The following is a 12,416-nucleotide window of genomic DNA, read 5'->3' on the forward strand; positions in this document are numbered from 1 at the left end:
TCCAAACCAAATGCTAGTCACTGTCATTTAACAGCCTTAAATACAGAAGAACACTGAGCTCTTTAACCCCAAAACTGTTGTTTAACTTTTGCAGTTTGTTTATGAAACTGTGAAGCCGCTTTATCATAGAAAAATGAGGACATTCATTTTGCTACATAAAAATTGTGCTTACAGTTTACCGATTCATTTGTTTTCTCCATTCAAACAAAACAAAAACAACAAACCAATGTCAGATGCACGCCCGTCTACAAACCAATCAATGTCAAGTGCAGGTAGATACAGGTAGGTCATGACGACAGGAAGTACGCATGTCGAACAGAAGTCTTCCTAAATTGCAATGCGAAAACCAAAACTAACAGGATCCAATGTTAAAAATGAAACAAAGACATGAACTTTGATTTCGACTTCCATTATTGAAAAAAGTTGTTCATCAACAACTTTACACAAGAAGCATAACATGATACAATTAAGGTCAAAAGGCATACAGAAGCTTTTCAACCATAATGCACATAACCAGTAAAAAAGCCACCCAAAGAGGCAGACTGTATTGACTATAGTTTTCTGTACACTGGTTACATCTGTAGTCCTAACATTTTATTGACTATGAAGTACGGCAAGATAACAGAAGTTCTAATTAACTTTAGAGAGTCCGGAGACATAAATAAGTGCTATGTGGTAAAAACGTCCAACACCCTGCTTATCTACATTAACCCTGTGCCAAATGCTTGACACTGCTTGCGTAAGTGGGGTTCTTTTAAAAAATGACCCAATTTGCATGAGAAAAGCAAATGGCTTCAGGGTGCTTAGGAGGGAGGGGTCTGAAGGGTCTGAAAGGAGGCAGACTGGAACCGTTGGACAGATGCACTGGGATCGCTGGCTGTCTCCCACTCAGGAGACCAGAAAGTCTGCTGGATATGCTGGAAGCTGGGGTTGACACCCGGGATGAGGAGTCTGGATTTGTGTCTGATTATGCCACCCATATGGAGTTTCTTCCTAGATCACAAGGAGACTTTCTGCTGCTTTGGGAGAAAAATCGGCAACTGACTTAAACGCAACAATGAATCAGGACACACTCTGGAAACCTGTTGAAGAGTGAAATACAAAAAATGTCTTGCTTTGTTAAGATATACTCAAAGCTACATTTAGGATATTATTGGCTTAAATACCCATAATTGAAAAGATTTTGCATTTAATTTTTTCCAAAGAGAAGATTATCTTGATCCAGAAGTATTATATTTTTGTAAGCTGATTTATTTCAGCTGGAGACTACACTGGTGTAGAGATGACTGGAGCCCTGCATACTGGACTCATTCTCTTCTCCTTCATGGTAACAACCTGTTCATTCTATGCTTAATGACTGCCTTTGCTGAACAACCAACATTCCATATCTATTTTCAAATGGCACAAATTCCAACTTGCTGGACTGCACAGCATTGGTTAAAATGAAAAAAAAATAAAGTAACTTGACTTTTTCTTCTTTAGGTTGTATGTGAGAGTGAGCCAACACATGCTGGACCAGACAGAGTGGGGGGATCAAATGGTGAGAAACTGTGACTGTTGTGTCAGCCAGTAGTGTCAGTTAATTCTACTGATTGATGCATCACTGGGTTTTTATCCATCTGCTTCTTAAATGTTGTATGTCTTGCTTTGTTGTGACTGTTATCTGTGTCTTATTCCCCAGGACAGTCCGAACTGGTCCATCTGACCTCACAATCGGCCTTCCAGCTGTTCAATGACTCGTTTGCCTTTTCCAGGGCAGAGAGTTTTTGCAGAGGCCAGTTCAGCTCCCTCGCCAACCTGGACCAGACAGAGGACCGGGAAGGGACCTTAGAGCTGCTACAACAGACTGGACTTACTTCAGCTATTTGGGTCAGGGACCCCAGCAAAGTAGCCTCCAAGCCTGTGGCCCTAGCCAAGCAGTGTGAGTAGATCAGTGCATGGACCTTACCCAGGAAGTAAGGTCATCCAAAGTAAAATGTACACATTGAATCACTAACATGTTCTTTTGCTCTAATTTTAGATGTGCAGTTCTCAGCTCTAAACTTCACAAAGGAATCCCGTGAGGGCTTTACTCGTGTCAACATGTCCTTCCCTGCCCTGTCATCTGTCAGTGTGTGTGTTCGAGTTCAGTGGGACCCAGAGTGGAATGAGGTGTCCACCATCTTCTCCTATGCTGCACCTGTCTTTACCAATGAGTTCCAGCTACGAGGCCAAGCAGACATGCAGGAACACATCCTCCTGGCGCTCATCATCCATGGGAAGCACCTGCCGTATAAGGCATCCTTCCCCAATGACGGTGCGTGGCATCACATCTGTGTTACATGGCGCCGCAGCATTGGCCAATGGGCTATCTATGTGGACGGTATCAGGAAGGACATGGGATCAGGGACAGACACTTCTAGGGATATCCATGGAGACGGGATACTCATCCTGGGTCAGGACCAAGACTCCTTTGGAGGGAATTTTACAGAGCCTTTTTTTGGAGCTATCACTGACCTGAATGTTTGGAATATGTATCTGGAAACAAGACATGCCAGTGCCCTCAATGCGTGTTCACTCATGACCCAGGAAGTGCTTTACAGTTGGAATCCAGACTACCTTACCAGCCACCCAGTGGTCAAAGAGGTGCAGGCCCTTCTGTTCTGCCCAGGTAAGATCACAATGCTTCCGAGTATACTGAGCTACAGTTCAGCAACAGTCTTCCTCAAGTCAGCATTCGATTTCAAGTTATGAGACGCCATCATTGAATCCAATAAACCCAGTCCTTCTTTGCCTTCTTATTGAGAACAAACTTTGTGTTTCTGTAATGTTAGAGACAGACCATTCTGAAGAGGTGAACCCTTTCAGTTTGTTTCAGATGGGAAATAAGTCCAGGGGTACTCTGGTAGTCTTTAGTTCTCTGAAGGTCACAGTTTTTGAGCACCATTGCTTCAGGTTATAATAACGTCTTAGTCACAGTAATTTTGATTGTATTTTGAATACATTTTCTGACCAAAGGATGAAGAATCTAGAGTTTCTAGATTAGCCATATTTATTTGGAAGAGAAAAATTATCTATTCATCAAACTGCCTTTTGAGCATTCATCAAAATTTGCAGGCTCACACCCAAGTTCAACTTTGACTACATTTATTAACCTTAGTATTATTTGCACAGTTTCACTATAAATTAAACAAATAATTTACAGTTTGACCCTCAAATAAAGTGACTGAGATGATCTGGACCGGTCTGATCATCTGACAGCCCATGTTTCTTGCTTTATTGGACTTCACTTGCTTTAAGAAATTTTAATTTGAAAAAGACCGTAACATCCTTATATACACTGATTATAATGTGATCAGTATCTTCTTGGAATGGGACGAAAAGCTTTAACCACCACTAAACCCTAAACGTTGGCATTTGAAAGAGATAGTAATCTAACCCTAATCTCAAATAAATTATATATAAGTTGCATTAATAAATGTTGTTACGATCTTTTTTAAATAAAAATTGATGCCCATGCCCTATTCCCTCATAGGCTACTATGCAAAACGATACACAAGTGGAAAAAAATTCCACTTGTGTATCCTTTTGCATTTTTATGTACCTCTTGATCATTTTTCAATATGCTTATTTCACAAGTTGTGTGATCTCTACTAGCTTTCTTTGTGTTGTATTATTATTGTTACAGTACCTGTATATATGTTAAGCATTGACATTCATTCATCATATTCTCTGTGGGGAAGCCTCCACTCATTTCTTGCTTTGCATTCTTATCCTTACTATGTGTTCCAATGTCCAGACATCTTACGTCAGATTAGTAACAGTATGATTTCTTACACATTGTTTTTTTAAAATATGCTTTTGATCTAGTGTCAGAGTCACTCAGTATGACAGTGACAGTGAACAGTCCAAGAACAGAAACAGGTTAGGATGACTGAGTGAACAGAATGCAGGGCAGTGGGAGTGAAACAGAGAAGCAGGAGTGCTCGATGGAGGGGATTTCCCATAGCTTTTAGGCAGCATGCGGGAGAACAGAAAACAATGAGCTTCATGTTGAGTTTAATTTATTACCCTTATTTTTGCAATAACATGTTGAGTTAAAAGATATTTTATATGCAGATTCTTTTCAGTATGGCAATACTAATTCAAAAATAAATTCATGATTCCTCCATTTGCTGTCTACTGTCAAGGACCTCTTGATGTTTCTGAAAGCAATCAGACTTTTGAATCCAATTGACCTCCTCCATTATTTTTAATTTGATACCAGTAAATGTGCCCAAGCTCACTCGTGTCTTGTGTGTGACTTTGTGTATGAATGTGTGATCTTATGAATGTGTGAGTAGCTGTAGACCAGCAGATGGAGCTGCAGGGCTGCAGGACGCTGCAGCGCTGGTCAGATCAGCCCCCACTGTTTGGCTTGATAGACTGCTCAGAACGACTGCCATTCATCTGCAGGAGCAGCAGAGGTGAGCTCTCACACTGCCCAAAGGAACAGGAGCTGTCTGGTTTTTTTTAAGGGTTTGTCCTCTTATTGCTTATGTTAATTAGAAAATATGGCCTCTAATTGATATTGATTACAGTAATACACCATGGTGTAGCCTCCATGAAGTGATATCCAAATATAACATATGCAAAATTAAAGAGTTTTATGTCTCCCTGACCTAGAAAAGCTCATACAAGCCTTTGTCTTTTCCCATCTGGGCTATTGAATGAACTTTATACATGCCTTAGTCAAACCTCAGTAACTGGTTTGCAGCTTGATCAACATGCTGCTATTCATATTTTAACTAAAACAAACTGTAGGTCTCATATCACGCTATCCTTGCATCCCTTCACTGGTGGTCAATTAAACTCAGGATTGATTTTGAAGTTCTTTTTATAACTTTAAAGCTCAACATCGGCTGGCCTCTACTTAGATTTTAGCTTTCTCTCTCAGGGCCCCAAGGCTCTGGTAGTCCCTGACTGACGAGACTAGGCTCAATTTGCTACCTATCCTTAAATCACCCAGCCAGTACCAGTCCAGCCTCTGAACCGAGCACTCACTCCCAACCACAACGCCTCCTCCCCTCCACACCGAACATGACACCAAGCAGATTTGATGCTGAGCTAGCAGCTTGTTAGCTACCCCAGGCTAACCACAACAAACAACACTGAAGAAACACTGCAGCGTAGAGGGATGCAAGGAAGAGAATGTGTCCATTAGGAGTAATGTGTGCACATAACTCCTTAGAACATTACTGTTCGAGACCATAGGTTATGCTTTATTTCTTCTGACGAGCCATGTCGGTGTGCTCACTACGGAGAAAAAGGCTACCTAACTCCGTATTGAAACTCCATTGTGAAACACGACTGCCCTGCTAAATCCTGAACAAACCTGAGGACGGTGTCACTTAGCGTTCAGAATCATCCTGTTGTAACCAACTGTAAATATGTGACTGGTCTTATAGTTTCAGACAATCAGAGGAGGAGCTGAAGAGGCAAGCGAAAACTGCCTGTTCTCTCTGCAGCTCCAGAGACAGGCAGAAGAGAGGAAATGGACATTCATGTTGCAGCAGTTTTTTCGACTTAAAACCACTGATATATGATCTTAGGGGGACCACCCAAAAATTAAATCCCAGAAAGGTGTTAAATATTGGGCCTTTAACTCCTTTACTTTTATTTATGTAGTTTCTTAAATAGATCAGCTTTTGAATCGGCTGCCTATGAGAGTAGGTATTTAGTTTAAAAGGCATATAGGTAAAGATGCCTGATCTACTGAGCCGGCCACATGATTTTCAGATTACTGCAATACAAGCCAATAGCCAGTCAGATTTACCTTTAGCCTCAGCATACCCTCAAGTTCGGCTGTTAACGTTATTGCGATAAAAGGCCGAAACGTCTGATGACGCCAAGGCACAATTGAAGATTATAATTTTCATTAAAAAGACCAGTCCGACAGAACCTGAATTTGATGGTTACACAACTGTTCCTTAAATTCTTGAATTGATTGAGATGAAATTAGTTCATGAGAGGGTACATACATGTTGTAGATGTTAAAGAAAGGGGGGAGGGGTATTAGAGAGATTACAAGATTAAGTACAACTGTCTAATGTGTTTGCCTGCAATAACTTAATTATTATATTTAAACTTTAGGTGAGGGAAAGGTCCGGGGTCAGTTTCTGTCAGTAGTTCAGTGTTAACTGATGGAAGCTTCAGTGGCCTGCGGGTTGATGATGAGTTCTCAGAGCAGAGACGCATTCTGCTATCATCCACTGATGTCCTGTTGTTTTTGGCACAGAGCGTTACCTGAAAATGAAGCAGATGAGTGAGTCTCAGCCTTCTTCCTTTATGAACCATCTGATGAAGATTTCCAACAAAACCCAGGTAGACAACCCAGCACTATGGCTTCCACTCAAATATTTACATAATGTCAGCTTATTAGATGCATAATACTGTATTATAATAATAGTAAAAAACAATTATGTATAAATACACGTTTTATTGAACCTAATGTCTGTCTCTGTTTCCAGCCAGTGCTGGAGCAGCAACCATCAGGGCTGAGCAGCCTGGCCCAAGCATCCGACCTCCTGGAAAACTCTGTCCAGGCCTTGGAGGACACTCAGCAGGAGGGACTGCAGCCAACAGACATGGTGTCCCTCATTCAGCTACTCTCTCTGGCTGCTGACATCCCCTCACAGCCGTCTGCTGCTGACACCAGCCACAGCAAGGACAGCATCCAGGAGCTCAGCCAGCACTTCATCAGCGTGGCAGACAGCATCATTAATGAAGAAAACGCCCTCAAGTGGCAGGCCATCAGAGAGGTAGAACTTATACCATAGGGGAAGCACTATCTCACTTTTTCTATACCACCAGTATAGCTCCTCTCTGTGCGGTAGCTTTAGAGGACGGATACATGAGGTGTTTGCAGATCTATGCAATGGGTTGGGCTAACCCTACCCTAACCCTTATTCTTATGATATATATCTAGTGTTCCAGGCAGTGTTCAGCGTATCTTAGATGAAGAAAGGAAATCATTTTTGCCATTTCACTTAAGGAATTTCATAATAATACATTTTTCAGATATTGTATATCGTTCAGCTTCTATGCAATCAATGCAGTAAAGGCTTTTCTATTTTATGTTTAGTTTGAGGAGGAGTATTAGAGCCTTGAGAAAACCCAATTTAAATCTATATCAAGCAGTAATATTTGCTATCATCGAGGTACTGGTTATCAGCTGCCATATGAAAATGATGAGTCTCAACATTCTGTCGTTTTTTCACAAGTTGATGTTCCACCTGAAAATACAACCAACCACCCAAGACAACTCACGCCTGTCTGAGTTCTTATATAACATTCAGGAGGTCACTTGTACCTTGAATGTTTTTTATGTTTTTTGAATAATTTTTTTACCAAATTCCACTGTAATACACAGAGTCTTGGTTGTGACTGTCTGTGTCTGGGTGGGAAAAGATTTCATGAAATTTTGATTGATGGATCCAAGGATAGACAAACTGGCATTTCAGGTCGTGAACACTAGAGGGCAGTATGCCTCTGTAGATATTATGGCTCATCATCAGCATCAGAATGATTAAGTTAGCACAAGATTTAGTGACAAACACTGTTACAGCCTCTGTTTGTCTTGATTAAGACATAGTGCCATCATCCAATTGTCATATTCAGAATTTCTGAACAAAATAATTACTCAGAAAGGAAATAAATATTCAGAAAGGAAATAATTATCTATTCCACTTCATAGTTTAGACATTGTGCTCTCCCAAAACTCTACTTTTTTTTTTTTAACCTTTTTTTGTCACTTCTGCCTCTGCACTATTGATGTGTGCAGAGTATGGATCCGTATAGAGTCTGCCTTGTGAGTGCTGTGAGTCTCTCAGAAATCTCCCACCCCAACCCCCCACACCCCAATCCCCAGGCCTCTCGACACTCCCAAGGCCACCTCAGTCCAGACTCAATGAATGAGCAGCACTCTGAAAAACTGTAGCTGTACTCATCCACAAACCTCCCTCGCTGTGCTGCTGGCTCTGTCTCCAAGGCTCAGCTCTTAGATGGGCACACTGAATTCAGAATGCGGGGTTTCAAAACAGACAATGGCTAAATCTATGATTGCACCATGCATTATAGGCCTATCTCCCACTTCAGCCAAACTGTGCGTAGACTCTGGCAAACAGTTTACAGCACTAAAAGCGTGTTCTTATTGTGTGGCATATGAATGGTCATTTTGAAATTTACCTCTTTAGCTTTGAAGAACATTCTGACTGGGGCAGAGCGGGTGAGTGTTGCTGCTGCTGAGACATCTGTGCTCTGTGAATTTTAGGTGGTGAATGGCCCCATGGATGTGGTCAAGAGTATTGACCGGATGGTGACCAGCCTGAGTCCTCACTTGATGGCAGAGACTGATCACCTGACCATTCACCGCCCCAATATCAGTAAGTGACACTCTCTCTCTCTCACACAAACACACACATATTTGCCCAGTACACACCTGGCAATAACATGCAGTTTTTGTGATCCGATCACAAGTGGACAGCTTTAAGTGCATGCATTCACTCCTGACATTAGAATATGAGATCGGATCTCACTTCCCCGCTCTATATGCAAATATGTCCATCTTTTCCACTTGCAAAGATGCAATGCATGGCGGAAAGCAGCTAAGAAAGAAATCAAAATAACACAGACAATCCCATTAAGGCAGAGCAAATCGCTTCGGTTGTTTCAACACTTTGAACGATGCCTCCGGCACCTTTTATGTGTACTTATTTCCACTGACACAGAGGACGTCGGAGGAGAAGGTGGTCCTTTAAGTGGCCAGGACGACATTCACATTCACGCTGCTAAAAGAATGTAGACACATGAAGCCCAGACCAACTCGATCTGGGGTGATCGGATCGCTATCCTATCTGAGTGTGCATTCACAACTGTACTTAGAGCTGTCCACTTGTGATCAGATCACAAAAGAACACGTGTTCATTATTTACTGATAATGAAATGCAGGTTTTACACAATTATTGAATATGGACAGCCTTAGATTCATATTAATTGTAAGCCTGTCAGTGTTGTTCCATCTCTCTCTATTCTTAATCATCAAGGTTGTTACCTTATCAGTGGACACCATGGCTTTGTGAGATGTTCAGAGTGACATACCTCAGCCCTAATGCATGCTAACGACGACAGAAATTTGCAACAGAATTTTTACGGCCCCAAATATCAAATATTCACCATAACATTGCTCATAGTATACAAATAATAATCTTGAAGCCTGACCTGGCAGAAACAAATTTGACAAAGTTCAAAATTAATTAGCACATCTTTAAGAACTGAACAACCCTTTTTCTACACACACAGTTATTGTTTATTAGGTACACTTATACATTGTAATGCAAAAACAAAACAGAGGAAAAACTATCTCTCATAAAAATGTGTGTTTGGTTTCCACTGCTGAGTTTTTGTTGTCGCTCAGTTAGTGTGTTGGAACACCTCTCATACTAGCACACCTACACATTCCCTCACTTTAGATTCTTCTGCCTTAGCACAAAGGGAATGTCGAACTGTCTTCGCGAGTGATGATCATTGTGAACACAGGTTCAGGTCATTTGCGTTCGGTTCACTGGTTCCAACCAGGGTTATGAGGAGGGAGACTATTTGAACAGTTTGAACATTTGATACTATCCTATAACCAAGATAAAGGTTTATAATGGTAGCAGTGGAATATTTGATACCCTAGACGAGTTCAGTGTCTATGTTGTCAGAAACAAGGTAACTAAAATTGTTTTGTCTGATATTTTTGCCTCCTTTTATCGATCGTTTTAATTTATTCAAAAACAAGATCTTACTGTCAATATGTATTTGTTTTCATTTAAATGTTCGATGTCTTCTTTGCACCCATTAGTTGGCGTAAAATACCTTTTATAAAAATGTTAAACTGAAAATTTTGTAGCACTTAAATGGCACTTACTTATAGCACTTTGTAGTTTTGCTTTTTTGAAGAATATGTACTTTCTTGATTCTTGTTGTTCTGTGCTTGTACCCTCATGGTTGAATGCACTTATTGTAAGTCGCTTTTGATAAAAGCATCAGCTCAATGAAATGTAATGTAAATTAATAACTCTTTTCAATGTTAAGCTACCCTCATGTCAAGAATAAACCTTCAGCAACACCGGCGCAATAGTCATGGCATGTTAATATTACCCATATTTGTCAAGACTACCAGACCCAATACTATAGTGCATGACTCACTTCAGATGACTGTGCAACATCATTGCTCGCTCTTTCACTCATGAAAGGATCTTTCCCTCTGCTGGAGAAGTACTCAGTCTGAACCATATCAAAATATGTTTTTGAGATTATTAAAGAGGTTATTGTTTATTTGTTTTTTCTTATTTGAACAGTTCAATTTGCTCTCTTGTGGTTAAAAAAAAATGTATGTAATCAGTTAGCTTGATGGCCTCGTCAATGAGGAGTCAGTGGTATTAGTTACTCAAAGCTGGATACTTAGAGCTACCTGCTACTTTACTTTGGTACTAAAGGTGAGCACAGTAAACCTCAACCATCATTCTACACATGGAGCTGCTGTGGCACAACCCCTGTCACACAAATAAATATATCGGCTAAATAAATACCTCTTGAGCCCGTGTTGATGTTATATTGGACAGAATAATAGTGAAAAGCATTGTTTTGTCTGACCAGAATTACAAAAAAGTGTTTTATTAAACATACCAAACATTCACCACTTGCATTATGATGATGTATGTATGTGAACTTCTAAATCCTTAATTCAAGTTTTCTTCAAAGATGCCCAATTTTCCTTACCTCTGCAGTTTACCTAATTAGCATGAAAAATCGCAAGTAGACTTTCTAATTGAAATAAATCACTGACACGTAAATGTACTTAAGTTGCCATGTTAACTTCTGTCAAGCTCATGTAGATCAATTTAGATTAGTATTAAACAAATGGATTTAATGATAACAACCACTTATCTTAAGACACTTATTAATGATGTAACTGAACTGTCTCCAGGTTTATATACCGATAAATCAAACGGTGATTCTATTGTCCTACCTTTTGTAGAAGTGGAGGTGCAGCAACAGTTACTGCAGGAAGAATTCAGAGGATCAATCTTCTGTGGGCCTGAGACAGAGAAGCACACCAACCTAGACTGTATTTCAGTCCCACTTCAGAAGATACAGGATCTCCATAACAACGGTAGGGAGATGCTGGAAGACCCTATCCTCTTCCTCCATTTGCACTTACAACAGTCACTTATACAGACTAGCTATCGCAGCGCTGAGTGATAGCAGAGAGAAGACCCATTTTAATAACCGAAGTCTTGTCGATAAATACAGTGGACAATATACTTACAACAGAGCTGTAAAGGTGTAGCATGCATTCACCTACTTACACTCCCAAGGTCTCACAGTGAAGTGCGGATGGAGGCACATTGTTGGGTTTTTCAACTATTTATCCAGAAAAATAAATGATCCTAAATTAACAACATTTTTCTTAGTGCTGTTTTGTTTGGCTGTCAGGTGCAAGCTGAAAGAAGACTTAAACTTTGTTTTGTGCTGAATGTTTAGGCTTCACTAAGCTCACGTTGGTCAATACGTGGTATGGCTCTCTGCGGCCTCTTTTCAGTGCTGAGGAGAACATCACTATGGTTCCTACGGTCACGGATGGCAGCCAGAGGTAACATACAAACCCAAACAGATCCTGAAAGTATTTCTTTTTAAATATAATTTTCATGGTACCATCATCACAACTGTCACAGTATGGAATGTATTTTTTTTCCTGATAGTAAGCAACTTAGTTTCAATGTGGGCTCAAATGCTACTCAACTAAATGTTTAAGTTTTAGAGTTTGTGGGGTTAGGTTATTTTATGTGGTATGGATTTACAATAAGGCAGGTGTTGAATAGTGAATCTTAGACTCAAAAAGGTTATCGTGGGATTTAAAACTGCCTTTCTGCGAAACTTTTATGTCACTTGAGCTAAAATATCCCAAATGGTGTTAAAATACTATTTATCAAGTGATTGAAGGAAAATGTCAATTTTGTAAATAGCATATGTTTTGCTCTTAGTTATTATTTATGTTCACCTAGGGACTGCAAATGTTAAAAGGTAATTTAGCTAGAGGCTAAATTTATTAGAATTCCTCTTGAGATTGTTAATAATGTGTTTTCACATTGTCTAAATCATCCCAAGGATTGTTTATATGAAAGCAGTTTACAGTGGTTAGTACTGTTGTCTCACAGAAAGAAGGAGGTTTGCATGTTCTCCCTGTGTCTGTGTGGGTTTTCTCCGAGTACTCTGGCTTCCTCACATGGGGTTGTGTTTATTGGGCACCTTAAATGACTGTAAGTGTAAATTCAAATGAATGAATATAAATTTAATACATTTTTCAATTCAATTTTAGTTTTCCTTTGTAACATACACCAACATACATGGTA

At 40.1% G+C, this 12,416-nt stretch overlaps 1 protein-coding gene across 1 annotated transcript in view; it reads left to right on the forward strand.

Moving 5' to 3' along the window:
* The first annotated feature begins 1,282 nt into the window (after positions 1-1,282).
* Positions 1,283-12,416, forward strand: part of adgrd2 (adhesion G protein-coupled receptor D2) — a 36,165-nt gene continuing 25,031 nt past the window's right edge. The window contains exons 1-10 of the mRNA XM_061071985.1: positions 1,283-1,327; positions 1,483-1,540; positions 1,682-1,921; positions 2,021-2,650; positions 4,323-4,445; positions 6,257-6,342; positions 6,489-6,779; positions 8,291-8,402; positions 11,042-11,176; positions 11,548-11,656. Coding sequence (XP_060927968.1) covers positions 1,283-1,327; positions 1,483-1,540; positions 1,682-1,921; positions 2,021-2,650; positions 4,323-4,445; positions 6,257-6,342; positions 6,489-6,779; positions 8,291-8,402; positions 11,042-11,176; positions 11,548-11,656 — 1,829 coding nt within the window. The remainder of the gene's footprint in view (positions 1,328-1,482; positions 1,541-1,681; positions 1,922-2,020; positions 2,651-4,322; positions 4,446-6,256; positions 6,343-6,488; positions 6,780-8,290; positions 8,403-11,041; positions 11,177-11,547; positions 11,657-12,416) is intronic.

The sequence above is a fragment of the Limanda limanda genome, chromosome 5 (assembly GCF_963576545.1).
Source record: "Limanda limanda chromosome 5, fLimLim1.1, whole genome shotgun sequence".
Classification (NCBI taxonomy): Eukaryota; Metazoa; Chordata; class Actinopteri; order Pleuronectiformes; family Pleuronectidae; genus Limanda; species Limanda limanda.